Source organism: Gadus chalcogrammus, chromosome 19 (assembly GCF_026213295.1).
Source record: "Gadus chalcogrammus isolate NIFS_2021 chromosome 19, NIFS_Gcha_1.0, whole genome shotgun sequence".
In the NCBI taxonomy this organism is placed as follows: Eukaryota; Metazoa; Chordata; class Actinopteri; order Gadiformes; family Gadidae; genus Gadus; species Gadus chalcogrammus.
The window spans coordinates 6,400,359-6,423,164 of NC_079430.1; the positions used below are offsets into that span (position 1 = coordinate 6,400,359).

The 22,806-nt window shown below is 44.5% G+C and overlaps 2 protein-coding genes across 3 annotated transcripts in view; both read right to left on the bottom strand.

Moving 5' to 3' along the window:
• The window catches only part of LOC130372138 (dihydropyrimidinase-related protein 2-like), a 19,781-nt gene extending 13,816 nt beyond the window's left edge, over positions 1–5,965 (bottom strand). Inside the window, exons 1-2 of one of the 2 annotated variants that reach the window (XM_056577932.1) lie at positions 5,880–5,965; positions 5,093–5,592 (exon numbers count right to left, since the gene is read on the bottom strand). In XM_056577932.1, coding sequence (XP_056433907.1) covers positions 5,093–5,359 — 267 coding nt within the window. In that variant the 5' untranslated portion in view covers positions 5,360–5,592; positions 5,880–5,965. Of the gene's footprint in view, positions 1–3,591; positions 3,924–5,092; positions 5,593–5,879 lie in introns of those variants that run through there. The other variant, XM_056577933.1, reaches the window with a different exon arrangement.
• A 4,367-nt stretch (positions 5,966–10,332) lies between these two features.
• LOC130372144 (BCL2/adenovirus E1B 19 kDa protein-interacting protein 3-like) lies at positions 10,333–22,770 on the bottom strand. Its single transcript, XM_056577941.1, has 6 exons — positions 22,527–22,770; positions 16,657–16,912; positions 14,889–14,967; positions 14,117–14,220; positions 13,512–13,661; positions 10,333–13,291 (listed from the first exon to the last, which is right to left on the bottom strand). Exons 1-6 carry the CDS (start codon positions 22,609–22,611, stop codon positions 13,243–13,245), a joined length of 723 nt encoding a protein of 240 aa, XP_056433916.1. The 5' UTR covers positions 22,612–22,770; the 3' UTR covers positions 10,333–13,242.
• Positions 22,771–22,806: the final 36 nt, after the last annotated feature.

Below are 22,806 nucleotides of genomic sequence, written 5' to 3' on the forward strand. Positions count from 1 at the left end.
TGATTGAATGAATGCTCCAATGTAAACGTAGCATGACAATAAATGATTATTCTTGAATCAGTACATCCCAACAAAGGTTTTGAAGCCAAAATAATTCATTGCTGAAAGAGAGAAAATGAAAATAGTTTTTCCTCCGTTGTTTTTAATGCAAGAAATTGCTGAAAGAAATGTGGCAGTGTTAGCATTTTACATCATGCTAACATCTCACGTTTTCCTGGGACAGGTCATGCCATTGAACCAACACACATTTGTCGTGCGGAAGAAGATTTGCTTTTGTTTCGGTTGGTTTACTTAGATGTAACCGCGGCAACCTGGGAAAAGTGTTGTCTTCCAAACTGAATGCTCAAAGCAAACTGCTGAGTCAGGAGGGAGTGATGCTGAATCAGGGGTGGTCAGTGTTTATCTTGGACACTGAGCACTAAGGTAACGGTGGAAGTACCACATAAATCTACTAACGTCCTCTCCAGGGTGTAGACAGCAAAAAAAAGTATTCATACCTGTATAAAGAGGACATGTATAGGTCGCCACTCGGCAATGCATGCGGTTTGGACACATTTATTTGTTACATATTTATCAGCATACAAATGTTAGAATTGGGCCATGTTTAAAAAGGTCAATACAAAGCATTGGATGTTTTGTGAAACACACACACACACACACACACACACACACACACACACACACACACACACACACACACACACACACACACACACACACACACACACACACACACACACACACACACACTGCATTGGCTAAGTGATGACTACAGCGGAAAAACAGCATAGTGCAGGACAGTTCCAACAGTCTATAACATTTTATGTCCGCAGTTTGTATATGAGCAGAAAACAGTGCAAACCTCAGCCCGCTGTCACAATATGACAAAATTAACTTTGATATTAATAATGCAAAGGCCCGGTCTGCACCAGAATGGACCCACCAACCCGACTCTGTACTATGTCATCTTCAGCTCCGTAATCACCATACAGGCTGTTTGGTTCATGGTATCGGTTTCCAGGAGATCACTGAACTAAAACAACGTTGAGATCGGATAACATTGGAAGAGAAGTCTGAGCTCACCCAAACTGAATTTAAACATTTACATAGAAGAAAGATTTCATTACAATTTACTTAGCATGTTCAAGAAAATATCAAACATGCACTCATGCAGGAACGTTAATTCTGCCTGCCTTACAGAAAGAGACTGTTTCCTCACACCCACAAACCAACGGCCTAACTATGGTGCCCTGTCATTTTCCCACACAATGTTTACTGACGGAATTGATGGAGTCACAAATGACCTTTCAAACTTTGGATGGCTGCCTAAAATTCCAGAGTGAGTTTTTTTTAAATGAATCAGGTAAAATCCATGACCAAAATTCCCAGACGGCTACCTCAACGAACTATAAACACATGCCAGCTGCAGAAGAGCTTTGCACGATGAATCAAAACATCGTTGGCCCTTTCCCACCCATCTCTGACACTTTTGTTCAAGAACAGACGCCGCAAATCCATTTAGTTTCGGATTATCGCTGTTTGCACCAAAATGTCAACGTTAATCCCCAGTCTGATTGCCGAGACAAGCGAACGGTTAGTTCTGCCTCGACAGCGAACCCTAGAGGATCAGGACGGAACGAATCAGAACAATAAAACTGCCTCTCCCTTGTGTGCACATTATATTCACACACAATGCAAATGTTTTCTCGATTCATAGGTTCGGTATATTTGAGTTATTCAAGTGTGCTGTTAATTATATTACAATATTTATATACATTGTAATACAGCTGTTTGTAGCTTTAGCTTCACCAGACCTCGCCCTGCTGGCTCACTTGGACCAACTGGAAACAACAACTGCAGAACACAGATAGGATGTTTAGCTGTGACTTTGTGGGCATGGCTGTGTGTGTGTGAGAGCCCTATGGTGTCAGCGAGTGTGTGTGTGTGTGTGTGTGTGTGTGTGTGTGTGTGTGTGTGTGTGTGTGTGTGTGTGTGTGTGTGTGTGTGTGTGTGTGTGTGTGTGTGTGTGTGTGTGTGTGTGTGTGTGTGAGACAGAGCCCTATGTGTGTGTGTGTGTGTGTGTGTGTGTGTGTGTGTGTGTGTGTTGTGTTCTACTTGTGTGTGTGTGCATGCATTCTCGCCTCATTACGCAGATGTCAAATGTCATGGTATATGATATTATGTTATCTGGTGCATGGATTTTAATGCCATTTGAACAAAACTGGATTATGAACAATAATACCCACCATAATTACTTTGTATGACAAATTTCAGCCAAGTCACATAACATGATGGCAATGAACCAACCAGACATAAACCAAAAGCCTTCACATAAATGATTCACTCCAAAATACATAAATATATAAATACAAACGGGTAGGCTTGCTAGGCCAATGCATAAATAAAAGGAAGCCTAAGACTCTCAGAATCTGGGTCAGTGCTTGGAGGTTTCACAAACAGACAACCTGCTCAATGCACCATGCACAGCGAATCTGGACATTGGTAAACTAGAGTAGGCCTAGTAGCCCATTACAGTGAGTCCCCTTGGCAGGATATGTCATCTTAGTTTGTTGTCGTAGAGGAGCAAAAACAGACATGGAAGGAAATACGCGGGCATGTTCCGCTCCCTTCCCCTGTCTCAAACCATCACCACCACCACCACCACCACACCTACTTTCCACTGAACCTCTGCTCGCAGTGAACCCGGCCGCGGAGCAGCTCTCCCAGGGAGGGGTCTGCTCGATACCGGCCGCGGAGTGGAGCGGATGGGCGGATGCGGCGGAGCAGCATTGGCGCCCCAACAGTTGTCGTGTTGGACTACAGTCAGTGAGGCTCAGCTTAGTTATTGACTGAACCGCGCCTCAAAGAACATTACAGACACAAATGAGGGGCAAACTCGATACAAACATAAATCATAAACTCTTGATAATTTGGCGACGGCGTGGCGCGACGGTGCGAGCAGATTCTCCATGGAAAAGTAAAGATATAAACTGATTGGAGAGCTTGTCGCAACTAGGATGCTGTTAAAACGAACAGTGCTGCACACTCACCACCGCAAGTCCTCAACCTGCCAATCAAAACCACCAAGCCCTCAACCTGCCACTCAATACCACCACAAAGCCGGTAGATCATCTGTCATGTTCTTCAATTTGACCAGCAAAACCACTAAATGGTAAATGGACTGCATTTAAATAGCACTTTTCTAGCCAGTGGCCACTCAAAGCACTTTACAATATTGCCTAACATTCACCCATTCATGCACACATTCATTCACACACCGACGGCTGTGTCTGTCAACCATGCAATGCGAGAGCGCGCAGTGCCTTGCTCAGGGACACCTCGACAAGGCTAGGAGGAGGCGGGGATCGAACCAGCAGTCTACCGATTACCAGCTAACCCGCTCTATCTCCTGAACCACATGCCGCCCCAAAACAAACAGGACCATGATAAATTAACACACGCTAAACTATGGACTAGTTTGACTCCGACGACTAAGTTCTCCGTGCTTTTAAAACAACGACCTATTCAATAAATATGAATCAATACAATTCAACATAATCAGGAAAACGAACCCAGGAAGACCCGACTCACTGTGATGCGGGGGATGTTCTTCTTGCCCTGATAGCCGGACATCTTCACGGGTCTGCGGACCGCTGCTAGTGCGTCGGGGTGGTCCGATTAGAGCTGCCGTTCGCCGGGTGGAAATAACCGATGGTGGGGTGGAGGGGTGGAGGGGCGGAGGGGGTGGGTGGGCGAATATCAGCCGGAATGTCTCAAGTTTAATGTCGATGCTCGGGACGACAATGCAGGGTGCACCAGGAGAACAGAACCGGGTAAAATTTGGAAACAAACTCACGCCCTTGACTCTCACAAATCACAAATCTCCCAGCCGATGCACCAAACCCGTCGCCGGACTCTTAGACCCAGACAGGGGGAGGAGGAGAGGAAGAAGGAGGAGGAAGAGGAGGAGAGGAAGGCCTGTCCTCCATAAATCTTAGTGTGCATGCGCAGGACCCCGCCTAGCTCCCATTCAGAAGCGAGCAGCTAATGGATGGTGATGTGCTGCTTGCGGACCTATTGACTCATCATAGGTCATCACTGAATGTGATCTGTAGCCTATCTGTGTTGTATCGGTTTGTGTATTTGTGTACGGCCGAACCGTAACCCTGCACAGCACGGTTTCCATGACGCCCCCCATACACTGCTGCGCCTCTATCCCATAATATCAGCCGTCCTCCAGGCTTCCCCTGCAGAGGATTTTTTTATAAGGGTTACAGAATCGATGTAGAATGTGCTAATTTGGGTAGGAATGTGGAGTAGATCTATATAAAAAGCCAAGCCTCATAACATTTAAATAAAAGCCTCATAACATCACTATTTAATAACGCTCATATGTCGACGTGATGTGTGTCAGCCTAAATATACAATTATTCTATAACATTGTATTAAAACAAATGCACTGTGCAGCCACACATCAGGACACAATATAAAAGTGACGGTAATGTCAAGTGATTGATTACTTTTGTCACTATATTTCCTGCAAGTCACGGCAACTGCAAGCATGCATCGTTCAAGCAGTAAGGGTATGAACCACCAGGGGAAGGGGGGGCTGCCCCCCCTGTGCCATCTAGCAAACAACAAAAGTCTCAGTTTCACTGTTAATCCCAATAGTGTACAGATGGCCCTTTTGTTCGAGAAACCAACCGGTGGACCTTCAAGATGCTATGGATCACTTGCGTTAGCTCCATGATGACGTAGCGCGCCACGCCCTCTGGAGGACTTCAATCAGCGCTCTAATTGACCACGTAATGTCGCAGTGCTCGATGGGAGATGTAGTCACACGGCGCCTGCCGACTAGAACAAAGTAAAGTTCACTACGGCCAATCCCTTTATATGCCTACAGGTCATATAGCCTAGGCTTTTCAGATCGATTCAATCAAGATAAAATAATTAAATCCCGCCCTATGTGTTCGAGGAATCCGGGGGGGGGGGGGGGGGGGCGGCGGCGGGATGGACACGTATATAGACTTTTAAAGAAAGCAGAAAATAAAGAAAAAATAACGAGGAAAATAGTAAATGAAGGCTCATTCACCTTTTTATCCAGGTTCTGCAGGGCTTCCTTCCCCTTGCACTCGTGGATCTCCACCCTCCGGGGCTGGGAGATGTCCGTCTGTCGGTCGATCACCCGTCCGTCCGTCCCCGGCGTCCCCCGGCCGGACGCCCCCGAGTCCAGGTCGAGGGTCTTGCTGTCCGCCGAGCCCTCCACCGGGCAGAACATGCCGCAGAATTTCTGCCTCGCTCGCGGGCTGTCCTGGCCCAAGGTCTTAAAGAAAGAAGGGAACTCCCCGGCAGCCGACATGCTTGCAGCTTGCAGACGTGGAGGAGGAGGAGGATGGTGGTGGTGGTGGTGGTGTTGGTGGTGCGATTCTGGTTCACAGACGAGACGATGTGTCTCTATAGTGGTGGTGGGGGGCTGTTAGATCCTCGGACAGCCACCGCCTTGCCGTTTGGGGGGTGCAGGTGGAGCGCGGTGAATAACAATAATACTAATGATAGGCTGCTAATCACGGCTAGTGGTGATGCATATCCGGACTGCAAGACAAAGCACACACCGATCCACCATTAATATTGATGATGCTGGTTGGGTATGCCATTAAATAAAATAAAAAGACGCCCCATCATCATTCATCGAACCAACAGACTCCACGGCCAAAACCGAATGTGCTTACTCATGAAATAGGATGTATTGTAATCAGACACTGGCCAGTACCCGATGGAGTCTGGAGAAATGGACAACCTAACGTCGAAAAACACATATCGTCCGACATGCCAAATGCTATGATGAAAGAAATGTTTGCGGAATATAATAGTAGGTCTACCTGTAGCTTGTTTAAACCGGTCCTGCGCCTGGAGTCCTCTCGCCAGTGTCCAAATGAAAATACCTCCTGCTGCCTCTTGTCTTACCGCGATAACTCTGTTCCATTAGCCGTGTGATCTCCCGGGCTCCAAATCAATAGCTGCTGTTTGACTGGGAATATTGGAAACAGAAAAAGAGGGAGGTGAGGGGGGTGGATAGAGCGAGGGAGAGATTGAGATGGGTGGTGGGGAGAGAGAGAGAGAGAGAGAGAGAGAGAGAGAGAGAGAGAGAGAGAGAGAGAGAGAGAGAGAGAGAGAGAGAGAGGAGGGGGGCAGAGAAAGAGGGGAGCTAGATAGAGGGGAGGGAGGAGAGAGATAGGAGGAAGGGAGGGAGAGAGATAGTGAAAAAGCGAGAGTGGCAGAGAGAGAGATATAGGAGCAAGGGAGAGATAGGAAAGTGAGTGATGGCTTAAGGGAGGGACATGGAGAGAGAATGGAAGTCAGTGAGCCCCACCTTGTGTAGCGGCTCAGAGGGTTGGTGGGGGGGGGGGGGTGATCTAGGGGTCAGAAGGCGACCAGAACCCTGGACAGCTCCAGGTCCCACCTTGGTGCACCAGAACAGGGTGCTGTCTCTTCAGCACCCCCGGGCACACAGCAGATGGGCGATAGGACTCAAAAGATGGGGAGGGTGTTTCCCCAGCGCTGACTCGTGAACCACAGGGTGCAACCTCTTTAATCCACACTAAATATTCTTCAGGGGTTGGAATAACATTACGATCAGCTGATGTCAGCACCTACCTAATGATGGTATTTGTGCTGTGCAGTATACACTGGAATAACAAACACAACAGGAGATTTAGCTGGTGTTACTCTAATGGACAACGTCCGACTGGAGAATCCAGAAATCGAATATTCATTTCACGTTTTCATTATTATATTATTTAGTAATTTAGAAGACACTCTGATCCAAATTGACTCACATGTACAAGCTGAGAACAATTGCAGTCTAAACTGCAATAGTGACCAAAAAAGGTAAAGCTGTACAACCTATTTTATAAAAGAACACTTCTGTATTTCTCATCTTCCAGTTTTTATTTGTTGGTAGTTGTGTAGTTTGTTTGCAGTTGTCTCTTCATGCAGTAGAGATCTATTAAAGAATCCTTCATAGCTATACTTTCCTGTGGCCGGCCATTCTTATTCTGTGTGACCTTCAAATATTGAAGCTCTATTGACTAACATGACACTGCTATCCATAATGCAAATACGGCTTCAAACTTTAGCTCTTCATCTAACATTCATATTTCTCTATGCACATTGTCTTTATTAAACAATTGTTGGCTTGATTCCATTAAGAAATATTGAGTTTATTCACAATTTCTCCATTTATATGTATCATCATAGATCATCAAAATCAACTGGAGGTGACTACTGTGTTGTACAAGTGTTGGAATGCCCATGGGTAGGTCTGTGATCTGGGCATGCTCCATCACTCTGAACCGTCCCCTGATGATGTACGGCTGGGATGTTAAACTGGTCTCCTCCATGGCCTGTTTCCATAACAACGCCCAGTGTTGAACATGGATGTGAGCCTGCTATTCTCATGGTGGCCAGTCTGTTTGTATGTGTGTGTGTGTGTGTGTGTGTGTGTGTGTGTGTGTGTGTGTGTGTGTGTGTGTGTGTGTGTGTGTGTGTGTGTGTGTGTGTGTGTGTGTGTGTGTGTGTGTGTGGGCGGTATTCTGTGACAGTGTGCAAACAGGACATAAAACAAACACCTTGATATGTTAACTACATGCTGACCGACAATAAACCTGAGATGGCGGTTGTGTTGGTAGTTGTGTTGGTGGTTGAGGCGGTGGTTGAGGCGGTGGAGGCGGTGGAAGCAAGGGTTGTTGGGTAGAGAAGGATTAATGTGGAGGGAGTGTAGGGGATGATGATGCTATGGGGGTGGCGATGGGGTGGGTAGGGTGGAGCTCGGCGAGGCGGAGGGGTGGTGTTTGCCCTCTGGGCACCCCAGACATCAGATTGATATTAAAACGGGCTTGGCTTCAGTACACGTAAAACATCCTGTGTAGAATAGAGCCGTTAAGTCTGTACAGACACAGAACGAAAGTCAGCTGTGTTGTGGTTCAAAACACACCATAAAATATGGTTTGACAGCAGTAGTATGCAAATTAAATGTTAGAATTTTGGGACAAAATACTAATTTTAGCGTCAAACATTCAATGAATGAATGAAGGAATTACTTAATAATTTAATTCATATTTTAAGTATTGAATGAAGGATTTGAACAGCTGTACCTATTGTGTTGATTCTATAAACACCTCGACTGAATGCCACTCCTCCCATTCAACAACTCACAGATTAGAGGTTTCCTCCTTCTTACAAACCATCCCTCTCCCCCTTTCCTACTCTCCTCTCTTCCTCTCCACCTCCTCTCCCTCTGTCCTTCTCTCATGCACACTCCGTCCTTACTACCTCTCCTCGTCTTCTCTACACTTCTCCGTCTCCTCTCCATCTATCCTCCTCTCATCTCCACCTCTCTTCCTCTCCTCGGCATTTCCTCTCCATCTCTCCTCTCCTCTCCTCCTCACCATCTCCGCTCCTCCTCCTCTCCTCACCGTCTCCTCTCCTCTCCTCCTCTCCACCTTCTCTCCATCTCTCCTGCTCTCCGCTACTCCTCCCCATCTGCTTTCCATCTCTCCATCTCTCCTCCTTTCCTCCGCCTCCCTCCAACCTTCTTACCCAGGCTCAGAACACCTGTTCTCAGCCAATCCACAGGCAGCACAGTCCTGCTAGCTCCGCCCACTGCAGCTAACCCCGTTGCCATGGGTTACAGGGAGGTGTCCACTGCCTATGTCTGTATTCCCTCAGTGGGTACACTGCATAGGAGAGAAAGACACTACTTTGTTGTGGGATGTAGAGGTGTGCGGTGGGGGAGATATCAAACCAAACATAGAGGGTCTGTAGCTTAGATAGAATGATGAAGTAAAACGATAGCGATAATGAAAAGGGAATCATAGTGCCCTCACTCACACACACACACACACACACACACACACACACACACACACACACACACACACACACACACACACACACACACACACACACACACACACACACACACACACACACACACACACACACACACACACCCTTGCTCTTGGGGAGTGATTCTGCAGAAAAGATAAAGGGCTGATTGTGCAGCCCTGATGCGACCACAGACTCTGATCATTTCCACATCCATACCCATCCCCAACCCAAACTTAGTGGCCATGATTAAGTACATGGTAGTAATATCAGCATCATCTTCCAATAACATGCACCTTGTAATAGCACAACAATGTAAAAAAGGTGAAAGATGCATACTTCAAAACCGGTTTCATACGGTGAGCAGTTGATTTGAACGATAACACCAAAAGTAGGAAAATGTAACATGGATTACTCAAGGTAATTTCAGATATTTGAGATGCCAAACTATTTAACATATTTTTGAACCGGTTTCAGATAAGAGGCATGCAGTTCATTTGAACGATTACTCAAGGTTAAGGACTTTAAAGCTGCCGAACCACCGTCTATTTAACATATTATTTTACCCTGTTTTATGAGTCGACTGTTGATTTAACAATGACGACAAACATCAAAATATCTCCATGGTAACAGGCATAACAGCACAGCTGGCAATGTTAAACAATCACATATCGGTAGACGGAGGTGTTCAACACAGAACAGATGTGTCCATTTGTCTAATTGTAAAGAGACCCAAGCTGCGCTCACATTACCGTAATGATTCATTCACATTTACTTTGATTGCATTTTATGTTTAGCCCTGATTGCTAATGCAGCAAGTCCAGAGAAGAATTATATGAAATTTTATCAGATCTCATAAAAAAGTGGATCTGATTGGGACCTATCCGATTATATATGATGTGTGCTATCCACACTGCTTGGAAATCATCAGATCTGTGTGATATGGACAGGAATCAGGGTGCCATACCCATTGTAAACACCAGAGAGCGCTACTTCAGTTGCTAGTGGTTCGATAGCCACCTTAAAAGAATATGCTCAGAGGCCCAGCTCTGAGTGGAAATAAATAATGACTGGAAAAGATTATTGAACATGGTCACAGAACCCTCCGAAAGTAAAGCACCCAGACTATGCAGTTATAGAAAGTGCATGGAATATCAAAAACTGAGGAGATCAAGCTTGTGTTGGTATTGACGTGAACGTTAGGCTCCTTTCCAAGAATATTATGAACGGCTTCCAAAGCAGGAATCAGGAACAGAAGAATAAAGTTAATCTCTTTTAAGTAATAAGTGTTTCAAATGCTTCTTCCTTATACTATGACATGAGAAAGTCAGCAGACCTGGAAGGGAAATGCCACACATTCCTTTTTTAATTCTCCCTGACTGTAGGTCCATTAGTTCAACTGCCCTCTACCGTATCCGTCTCAAATATGCTTTAACTTTGAAGGCCCTGAGAAGGAACTGTTCAATTAAAAAGTGTCTCTGAAAGCTGATTTTTTGATCAACTCGATTGGACCAATGACCAGGAAACACCAAAACAAACTCTGCAACTTGCTTGATTCAGATAATCTTTAATGACAAAATGTTTATCAACTTGTTAATGAAAAGGGAGAAAATTAAAGCAATACACATTATTGTGGTAACTATCGTTACCGTAGAGGTGTGGAAAATCATTTTCTACACGCTTCGTTTCCTTTCTTTAAAGCAAGAGGCCTCCTCAACATCGGGTTGTTCACATCTCATATTTTGGTTTGATTGTACACACAAACGTTGGGATCATTCCACTTACAGCACACTGCTTGCTCTGCATGCATCGTCCATCACCGACAAAACAACACGAAATAAAACCAAACTGAAATATTCCTCAACAACCACGAAAACAACTAGAGTAAACAAAAATGCTCAAATGTTGCCATGGCCAAAACACACACAAACAATCTGCTTTGTGGCACAAAAAGGTGGCAGAGAGACAAAGAGAGAGGAGAATATCTGTGGCTTTCCTAACGGTAAATAAAGTCTCTGAAAAGCTCAGGAAGTTTCTGGAAAGCTCCTGAAGCCTACACCTGGATTCCAGGCTCATCTTAATTTACGAAATGAATACAGCTTCATAAAAAACTGAAGGATAAAACATATCACATGATTCAGAAATCGGTGATTTTTAACAAAATCACTTCCAGGTCAGATGGCAACCTCCTACTGGCTAGACTGGGGTAAAATAACAAATGGATGGTTCAAATAAAGTGTACACAGTGTGTATAACTTATGAAAAACTATGGACATTTACTGTTTATATTTTCTGGCAAACTTTGTAGGAGGACCATGACTTTGTTTATTATTACCATTATTACCTGGGGCCAGTATAGCAGTCATAACAGATGATAGAAAAGATGTAGTAAAATATCAGTTTAAGTCACACAAGCTACACTAAGCTTGATCAAATAGGCCACTGTTTACACAACCATCCCTTCTGGAAAAGATCCGGCAAGAAAGTCTGTCCGAGCATCATGTTCGTTATTACATTTACTTTAACCGTTTTAAATCATGCTTTAAAAAGGTACGTGGCTTACCATGCTAGTCACGTACCCGATATAAGAAATAGAGTCGGAGGTTAGGGGGTAGGGGTTAGGAGTAAAGTACTTAGGGGTTAGGGACTAGGAACTAGGCGTTTAGGACTATAGATTAGGATTTAGGGTTCAAGGGTGGTTTCGGAGTTAGGGTTTGGGGAATGAGGGTTACGGATTAAGGGTTACGGACTAGGCGGGTTGAGGGGTTAGAGATTGGGGTAGGGGGGCAGGGTTAGGGGGTAGGTCCGGCCAACATGACCACTGCCTTTGGCTGAATCCACTGGCTGAAAAACCCTCAGAAGAGTAGAACAAAAAAAAAAAATTCTTTCTATCCTTTTTCCGTTCAGAATGCCGCCGGGACAGTATAACTTTTATCTGTCTGTTCCAGCTCATTTTTGGTAGAATATTAAAAGATATGAATATTTCATGACCAAATGTCTAGGTTTTATAAGATAAGTTATTGGAATCAGCTTTAAAAAAGATTAAATATTTATAACTAATTTCCTTATTTTTTATATTATAACTTTTTTATATAATCACTCCAAACATCTGAATTTAAGAAAATCGGATGTTTTGAAAACACTTTCAACTTCGTCATTTCACTTCCAAGCAAAACCAAAAGAGAGAAACATGAGTATACTATTAGGTATAGCAGAATACAGGTACAATTAAATTAAATTCCCTCAGAGGGGGAAAGAAAATCACAAGTATTACTTGAGGGCAGACAAGCTAATGGTAGGTAAAGGATGAGGGTGGGTGAAAAGCCCAGTTTGTACCAAGAAAAAAGGGAAATCACTAGGACATGGTACAGACACCTACAGCATCATTTCACGGGAATGGCATCAGCATCAACTCACAAGAACTGCCGAAGAACAGAAAGGTTTGTGGACATCGCAATATTGGCACCCAAACAAAACACATTGTACGGTTTCACACCAAGAGGGAACACAACCTCCTCAAAATACAGCTCTAAATGACCGTTATTTGTAACAGGGACCCTCATTCGGAGATTGAACGGAATACTCTTCATAGTGGTGCAGTACAGTAATACAGAATGTTTTCCGGCAGGATAAATTAATTTAAATAAAATCTCCAGTGCAAGGCAAAGCTATAGGTGGACTGTGGCTGCTATAACTTAAAATCTCAATAGCTTGGGTTCCACAAGGCTGTGGAAAAAAATAATAGATACAAAGCCGATAATAACGATAACCTCTGAAAGCGACCGCGTAATCGCTAAACAAAATGGCCGCCTTCAAAAGTAGGCTCTCTGTCATTCTCCTGTCCGATTGCTTGGTTTGATTTAGTGTTGGCACAAGTCCTAAATCCTCTTGCTTCTCCTTCTGATTCCCTTTAATGGTTGACTCTCCCGTGCTCCATCTACAGCTCATCAACACGTGTATTAACAGCAGTAGAAAGAAAAAAGTAAAAGAAGAGGAGGAGTAGAGTAGAACTAGGTTTTAGTTGTTGTAATATCGTGCCCATGAAAACAAACGACACAAGAAAGAGAGAGAAAAGTATGACCTCGGTAATCGTCATTCCATCAAAACCGTATACAAAATGGGCGAGTGAGGGATTGAGATGGGAAGGGTATCTACACAAGGAGAGAGAGAGAGAGAGAGAGAGAGAGAGAGAGAGAGAGAGAGAGAGAGAGAGAGAGAGAGAGAGAGAGAGAGAGAGAGAGAGAGAGAGAGAGAGAGAGAATAGAGTCAAGGAAGAGAGCTAGGAGGAAGGGGAGAGGGAGAGGTCATGACCTCGTCCTCCTCCACAGAGCCCCCCCCCCTCCAGATCAGGTGGTCCTAGAAGGAGCTGGTGGCCGTTGTGGTGAGCCGCTTCCCAATGTACACCCTAGAGAGGGGAGGAGAGAGGACATCAACCATCAAACAGGCAATGGTTCTTGCTTTTCTCCTAAACTTGTATATGAATGATAATATATATAATATTAAACCTGCACCATTTCACTTTGTTACATCAGCTGTTTACTCCATAAACAAACATCTGAGACGGAAATGTTCTCCAGAATAAAACAAACCAATAACAAGAAAAATCTTGGATTGGCTATTCTTACCCCAATCCGAGTGCCAGGATGTGAGATATTAGCAGAGAAGGGATGAACACTTTGAGGAACTCAGAAGAGAAAAGGCCTCCCTTCTTCATCGCCCCGGTGTTCCTCATGCTGAGCGTTCCTGCTCGCCGTGGGTGACGGAAGTTGAACTCCCTGTCGGAATAATCCGAAAAGCGTTAAACACCGCGCGGTTTGTACAGTTATTGCTAAAGAGTATTTTGTAATGTTTTCTTTAAAGTAAATGCCTCAGGGTTAGAGTGTCATCTAAAAATAATCCTTGCCAGTTGCCTTTTGGATGATTCAGTAAAACGTGGAGTCACTCTGATAAAGATTGAATGGTTTGATTGCGCTCAGTCTCACTTTTAAGTTACTTAAGTGTGCAGGCAAAATCACTTTAGGTAAATGTAGGATGTCGTTCCTTGCTTTCCCATTAAAAATCGTTAGTACATTCTTGAAATGAAGCCTTTAGTGGCATATTGGATTAACTAATAGATTATAAGATCATATTTTTAAAGGTAAATTGACTAAACGGATGAATGGTATATCCGTTAGTCTGTCCATCAGTCATGATATTTCAAGTGCAGCAAGGCCAGTAATCAGACTCTTACTTTGGAGGAATGTTTTCTGGTCGACTCGACCAATCAGCGACCCAGTCTGTGTCCTTCATCAGGATGTCCATGTCTCTCTCCTTATCCACCACCTCTTCTTCTGACTACACACACATTTACAGACAAAAAGTCATAACAACAAACGTAACCAGGAAGTCGCTCTCATTATAACCAGCGTCCTCTTACAAACAATCATATACAACAGGCAGGAATGTATCAAGACGTCCCCTGCCTTATCTAGGACATTATGGACACACACACACACACACACACACACACACACACACACACACACACACACACACACACACACACACTGAATTGGCCGGGGCTATGTCTCAAAGGTTTGGGTGTTTCTGTTGAGTGCGTGCAGTTTCCTCAGAACTGGATTACCATAGCTCAACGTGTCCAGAATCCCAATAACAACACATCTAATAATAGCTTTGTACTTCCACTCGTGTGTAACACACAAAAGCAGTTTGTTATTATAATCATAATAAATCATCAATTTTATTATTACTAATTACTATTATTTTCCCCGCAGAGAAAATAGCATAAAACATCAGAGAGAGAGAGAGAGAGAGAGAGAGAGAGAGAGAGAGAGAGAGAGAGAGAGAGAGAGAGAGAGAGAGAGAGAGAGAGAGAGAGAGAGAGAGAGAGAGAGAGAGAGAGAGAGAGAGAGAGAGAGAGAGAGAGAGAGAGAGAGAGAGAGAGAGAGAGAGAGAGAGAGAGAGAGAGAGAGAGAGAGAGAGAGAGAGAGAGAGAGACTCACTTGGCTGCCTCTGTGGCTGGTAACGTCCACATCGAAGATGATCTGGCCTTCGTCCTGAGGGGTGTGTGGCCTGGGGGGGCTGAACAGAGCAACCAACAGTTAAAGAAACAAACAACTTATCCTTCACACAAACACTCCAAGGAAAACGAACCAACCCCACTGAACCAGTTAGACACAAACTACACCCAAATCTAGGTCATAGTTCAGAGGACGTCCTGCCACCAGTCAATGAAGTGTTAATAAGGTTTAACATGGCAGCTGAAACTAAACCTTGGCTTAGACCATATACAAACGTGTGTTTCACCAGCACCAGAGATTATTATTGTGAATGAACCTAAAAATATTGTTAATTTATATATATCTATGATATATATCCACAATATTTAGCATTGAATCCTTATTGATGCAGTTACAAATGCATTTATAGTACGCAAGTGAAATATCAATACAAGACATAAAAGTACATGCCAATGAAACTACATGATACAGTCCCTGCATGCATTTAATCTAGCAGTCTGATGTGTTCGGTAGATTATTTATCCATTTTTAATTTATTAAGATTTGACAGTTTGAATGTTTTCAAAGAGCAACCAAACAAGTACATAAAACAGCAGGAAAAGCACCCCCTATGGTGAAGCACTGGTAACTGTGGAATTGTCACCCAGCAAAAGTAAAGTGTTGCTGGGTGACATCAGTCATATAGTAAACTATGGAAGTGAACTTGCAGTAACCTGGGCTGTGTCAGGTCCCAGTGGTATGAGTTTAGAGTGTGGTCAGCCTCTTGAGTGTCGTCAGAGTCTAAATGAGCATCTGCAGGTGAGTCATCAACAGCTGACGGTCACCGTTAGCTAATAAGCTGTGTTAAATGATGATATGAGTGTGATGCTATCTGTGGCTTGAGTTTACAGGAAACAGGGCTAAATTAAACCCTACTAGTATTTGCTTTTATACAGCAGACATTTATAGGTTAGAATAATTGCTGTTTACTTAATTACAGCAATTAGCCATATGCCATTAGCCATGTGGATTTTTTTGTGTCAACTGAAGGTTCAAGAGCTTTTATCCTTTGTAGGCGATTCCTGCCAACACAGGGTTCTTCCTAGGAATATTTAAGTGCTGTGGGAATTGGCATTGGATAACTATTAAAAAGATTAAAGGCATTTATAGAGATAGAGTTGTTTTTTCTGCTGAAACTACCCACTCAAATGTTACCAGCTAATTTTAGGCCTTAACACTAATTCACGGCTCAGAGACAGTCCTGTTTAGCTCTGTTTTGGGGAAGAAAAAGTATAACAGTGTAGCAGTTTATTTAAACACCAGGGAGGCACTAATGTGTAATTCTAGATAATTAGCTTAACTCTCCAGGCTGTTAGTAAACCTTATAATAGGGGAAATCTGCCTTTGTTCACATTTCTAAACACCGATCTTGTTGCAACCACAGAGTCTAACTAGTAGTTACAATCTCGTTATGGTTTTGTTGGCACTCGTTTTGAATAAGCGACTCATCAACACATATTTGAAATCCTTGGAAAGACATTCAAAGCATATCCCCTAACATGAATAGGCTACTGTGGCTCTGCAAGTCCATGGAATCAGCTAACGGAAGCAAATGCTAACCTAGCAAACTCCCCTGCTTGACTTGCAAATGATGAATTTGAAATCAAACAACATTCATCTCAATCTAGGTAAGTTCAGGTAAGCTCTGATGTACAGACATCTCGATGTATCCCTTGGACCAATCAGAATAAAGAAGAACCTCTCCCCTCACCTATCACAGGAGGAGTTACTGCGGCTGGACTCGTGCTGCGCGTCCAGCAGGATCTTCTCCATGTCTCCGTTGTGGATGGAGGAGGAGGAGGGCACGTGCTCCAGGCCCCCCACCATGGCCTCCTCTTCCTCCACCTGAGGCAGGAGGGGCAGAAGGGGCAGGAGGGGCAGTAGGGGCCCTGAGGCCTGGGGCCCCTCGGGGGACGACTGGCTGAGGCTGGTCAACCCCCTGTTCATCTCCAGCTCCACCCAGGAACCTGGGGGAAGGACAGAGAGACACTCAGCCCTGGTACACCACCAAGTCCTCAAGGCAGGATGCTAGTCTCTTTGGGGGATTGCGTTTTATTAGTTTTTTTACAGCCTTCTGCCTGGTTCATGCACATTACTTTTAATTCAGAATCAGAACATTAAAAAGTGTGCTCTTAATAAAAGGACGATACGTTTCATGTCTACTAGCCTTTACTAGTTGCCAAGTTTTGGCATTAGTCGTCTAGTCGTTATTTAAGGAAGACAGAGAGGGACACACAGAAGGTTCAAGCACTCTACTGTGAAATGTCACACAATAATCAATTGGTTATTAAAAATGAGTTAATGTAAATTGACCGCATTTATATAGCATTTTTCTACCCAGTGGTCACTGTAAGCGCTTTTACAATTATTGCCTAACATTAGCCCCTTTAAACAGACGTTCACACACCAACGGCAGTGTCAGCCGTACAGGGCGACAGCAAGCTCGTCGGGAGCAGTAAGGGTTGGGTGTCCTGCTCAGGAGTTTTTAACCTCATGGAGCGTCCGGCCACCCAGGGCATTGGCTTCACTGGCAGCTGGGTTGCCGTGACGACAGACATAACAGACACATAAACATTAGCCTAGCATTTTATATTGAGCACGATTGGTAACGTCACAAGTATTAAACACTTCAACAATGAACAACAACAGCATTTTATAGGTTTAAACTCGCTCTAAATCCAGTGTGTTGGTCATAACATGTTACTTGCTGACATTCTCCAATATCAATGATAGAGGATGATACATTCTCTATCATTTATTTGATAAATTATGTTGTCCACGACTAGTTGTCTAGTTGGTGAAAGTCGTGGTAAGTAATTGACTAGTTGACTAGTTGGTAAAACTAGTGGCAAGTAATCAACAAATTGACTAAGTGGTGAAACTAGTGGTTAGTAATCAACTAGTTGACTAGTTGGCGAAGTGTTAGCGATCAACTGTTTGACTAGTTGGTGAAACTAGTGGTAAGTGAAGGACTAGTTCACTAGTGCGTGAGCCCCCTACACCTAGACCTGCTGTGTTTTTTGTACTTATGGTTGACCTTTGCCTCTGCACATGAAGCTCACCATACATAACCACCGCGTTGAACCAAACACAACACCCCGATGTAATCCTCTACAAAGCGTTCAAGAGCAGCAGTGAGCCGAGGCTCCGGTTGGCTGAGCCTGAAGCCTTCCCTGTGTGTTATTTACAGGAGGGCAGAGCCCTCCTCAGAGCCCCGGGGTTTCTTTGGCCGAGCAGACCTCCCGCCCCGTGGGTACGTGACCCAGGGCACGGAGCGCAGACCACGTCTCAGGCCGTTTGGAAATGTAACACAGGGCAGGCGAAAGAGGGCAGGGCAGGTATTTCTGAAATGTAAGACCCGAACATAACATCTCATTCATTAAAAAAAAAAGGAGAATTTTTCCTGTGTTCCGCCATAGGTGTTTGGAAAGCAGCAGCATGCAAGGCGGGCCACATGACCCTACGGTGCTAAATAAACACCCGGTTCATGTGAGGTGGCCTGGCAACCTTTAAGTGGTGGGCAGCACTGTTGTTTAGTCAGGGGGGGGGGGGGGGTCAGTGACCCACGCCCAAACCCTGGATAGTAACTCCTAGTAACCCCGTACGTAAGAACACACACACACACACACACACACACACACACACACACACACACACACACACACACACACACACACACACACACACACACACACACACACACACACACACGACTCAGCAGATCGCCCTCATGCTGGATTAGTTAACATGCCAGGCCTTGAGCCAGGTTGCCGTGTGTTGACAGCCTATTGTTCCCGCCTCGCCAGCTCCGAACACGTTGCCATGACGCCGAGCAGGCCGAACGTTCTGGCCACAGAGCGGTTATCAGCTGCTCGAGACAGACAGAATGACACACACACACACACACACACACACACACACACACACACACACACACACACACACACACACACACACACACACACACACACACACACACACACACACACACACACACACACACACACACACACACAGTCTCTAGTTTGATCCCCTGAAGTCTAAACACAGAGACTAGGATTGTTTTGGTTTAGGCCTTAGCATAAAAGTTAAAGCAAAGCCCTCTTCAGTCCACATATATTTACTGGGGACTTGGATGCAAGGCTTTAACATTCGGGGTCAACATGTGTGCTGTTGTGGCAATTTATATATTAGATATTGCGTCAAGGACAGAAGATACTTCTGAATGCAAAAACGCACACAATAGATGTAGACAATTAACCTATAAATGTATGCATACACCAGTCTTCTCCCTAGCAGTGAGTTCACAGAGCCTTTTATTTATTTATTTATGTAACACTTTTCCTACACAAGGCAGACTCTTGTTTCTCTTGTAAACTGTTTCTCCCCCTCCCCCTAATGCATTGGTCCGTACATCATGTGAGGGATATGTTGACTCACGGGACTTTTCTGGTATAGATAAGGATGTCCTTTAGACCGGTCCACCCCAGGGAAAAGGTAAACTAAGTGGAACTAGGTAGCACCAGTTAACAGATGGTGTGGCCAGATAACCCAGCCTGAAGGAAACCAAGCTTACCTGATTAAACAACATAGGATTTTCCATCAGAGTGCTGGCCTCTGTACACACCTGTGTTTCCTTGTAAACCAACACCGACACATAAGCTATTGACTTGACGATTGACATTGAGGGCTCCCTTTGGGAGATGTTGTGGTCGTGTTTCACCACAACTTGGGGGGGACACTGACTTGACTACTGAGAAAACGGTACAGAGGTCTTTAGGAGGTGTTGAGAGGCGGGCTTGGTGTTTGATTACACAAGGTTAAATTCATTGAAATACTCAATTGGTCTGCAGGGATTCTGATGTACACACACAGCGCACGCGCTCGTGCGCGCGTGCGTGCGTGCGTGCGTGCGTGTGTGTGTGTGAGTATGTATAACACTCATTTATTAGTGAGTCATTGGCTTTTGAAACAAGATTGACTTAAAATCGAGTTCAAATCCTTATCAGTCATCTATCGACATGTAGGTGAACAAACACGTCATGTAATATCTATTGATAGCCAGTGTGTGTGTGTGTGTGTGTGTGTGTGTGTGTGTGTGTGTGTGTGTGTGTGTATTGAAATCCCTGCACACCAATGGAGCATTTAAATTCATTTGGCCTGACAAGAACCTGACCCGCGTTTCCTCACCTCCTTAAATCCTGTTCAACTCAAAACTGTCTCCAGAAATAGTCATGACACTGTCCCTCCCATGTTGTGGTCAAACACAACCCCAACCCCCCCTGAAAGCAGCCCCCAGAGTATCAATTCAATAGTTGGGTGTCTGTTGTTGGTTTACAAGAAAATAAAAGTGTGTACTCAGTCCCAGGACACAAGTTGACCAACACATCAAAGTCCCCTATAAATATAATTGGTGTGAGGGAGCGTGGCTTGGCTGATGGGCTAAATGAGTGATTAACAATAAAGTTCATGCTTGTATTGCTCTCAATAACAATGAGACCAGGTTCAATGCCCACCTGACACCATTTGCTGTGTTCAGTGTTTATTCTCCACTAGCCAACAACAGCAACATGATAACGTCTGCTGTGAGTGTGCTGTCCATCATTGCACCCGGTCGTAGCAGCGATCCATTGTACAGCTCAGAGCATGGCAGAATATGCAAAAAAAAAACATGGCTTGAAGATCCAGCAGACTGGGATGACATACCTCCGGTCCCTGTCTCGGGTCCCTTGTCTCAGCCTTTTCTTCCCTTCCTTGACTCCCCCCCCCCCACTCATCTTCCCGACCCGATCTGCTGGCCTCTGCCCTGAGCTGTGCCTATAGGTCACCCTGCAGGCCAGGCCCAGTCTGACGGCGACCTGCGATGAGCTGAGCTGATTGGTGAGGACAGAAAAAGGTTAACGCAGGACTTGACACAACGTGCGCGAGTGCAAACTAAATGTCAGCCACCCCAAAAATTTGCAGGGGTTTCATCAGGACCTTGGCTAAATAAACTAAGATTGAGTGATCAATAGAGACAGAGAGAGATAATAGAAAGGGAGAAAAAAAGTTATTTAAAGATCCAACAAGTAGAATTGATTGGCATCTAATGGAAGGGACTTGGGGCAGAAATGGAATATAACCTTCATAAGTCTGTTTCAATTAGTGTTCCCATGAAAATAAAAAAATTGTTGAGTTCTTGTTACCCTAGTTAGAGCCCTAAATATCTACATGGGTGTTGGGTCCTCTTCCATGGAGGCCGCCATGTTGCACAGCCATGGTTCTATGGTAGCCCAGAACCGAAAAACAGTTTTTGGTACCGTCATTGATGATACTATGTAATCAAAAAGCTTAACCCTCTCGTGTGCAGACATTAAAATCAACTTCTGACCAGCAGCTTAATACACCTTTCAGTCGGTCACACACACACACACACACACACACACACACACACACACACACACACACACACACACACACACACACACACACACACACACACACACACACACACACACACACACACACACACACACACACACACAGGCGTTATTCTTTAAGTGTCCTAGGATCCCTCTCTGTGTGACAAGGACACTGCCGCACAGACAGAGCTCCACGTGTCCACAAACACATGGCGTCATATCCATGTGTCCTAGAAGCTAAACCCTCTCTTGGACGTGGACATCAACTGCTCCCCAGACGGAGTTCCCCACATACACACAGACGTGTCTTTATAAATAAGTGTCCTATAAGCCTAAAGCTCTCTTGGACGTGGACATTAGCATCAATCTCTGCAGAGACGGGAGAATGTAAGCTACGAACTATAGTTCTACAAACTGAATAACTAAATATAAAGTATCTGCTGGCACATTCCACATTACAAGCCAGGTGGCAAAAGGGGAGATTTAGTTGGTTGCAATCTGCAACCTGACCGCTAGAGGATCCCTACACTCCCCACACTGGACCATTAAACCACAAGCGTAGGCCTTTTGTTTCATGTTGTTTTAATGCAATTAAGGACATTCGTCCGTCTCTCCTCTCTTTGATGAATATCAACCGTTGGCTTATCTTAAAAAAATTAACAAAACATTTACTAAAATTGCTGAGGCTCGACGCGTTGGCCGACAGTATGCATACAAATCATAATTACCTATACACAAAATACACAATTAGAATCAATAACTTCGTTTCCAAAGCCTATTTTTTTTGTTTTCCTACATGTTAACGCATTATAAGAGTGGCCATATTTAGCTATTTTTATTCACCAGTTTTTCACATAAATCTCGCTCCTTGTTGACAACATCTTTAGCCCGCCTCCATATAACGACAAGGATCACCGATTGGCTTTTTCGCTCATCAGTCAAACGGAAAGGACACTTACTCAAACGCTATTGGCCGAGCGGCTGTCAATACATGAGCGGAACATAGCGTTCCTGCTCTTCCCTCCGAAGCCTTCATTGAAAAACCCAACCTGATGAGACTTTTAATTGTGAATTACTAATTATAAACCTCCATAAATTCACCGACGTGTACTCGGACACATCCACCAACAAACACAACAAATGGCAGACTTTTACAGTAAAAAGCGATGTCTCTATTTACCGTTTAGTCCCGCGTCTCCGTGGTTATCTGTGGACGAAGTGGAAGAAGCGTCCGACATGGTGTCTGATGACTGACTGTTTTGCATAAGAGAGACCGTCAATGCAACACACTATTTCCCCGGGCGCACATGCAGACGTGCGCAACGCTGCGTGCAACAAACCAAACCGGGAGGAACTGTATAAACTATGTTCGGGAGAGCGGTCGTGCAAACCAGTGCAGTGCAACCATGAGCTGTGGGGCGTGTGTGACGCGCGTCTTCCTGGAGCTGTGTGATGACGCC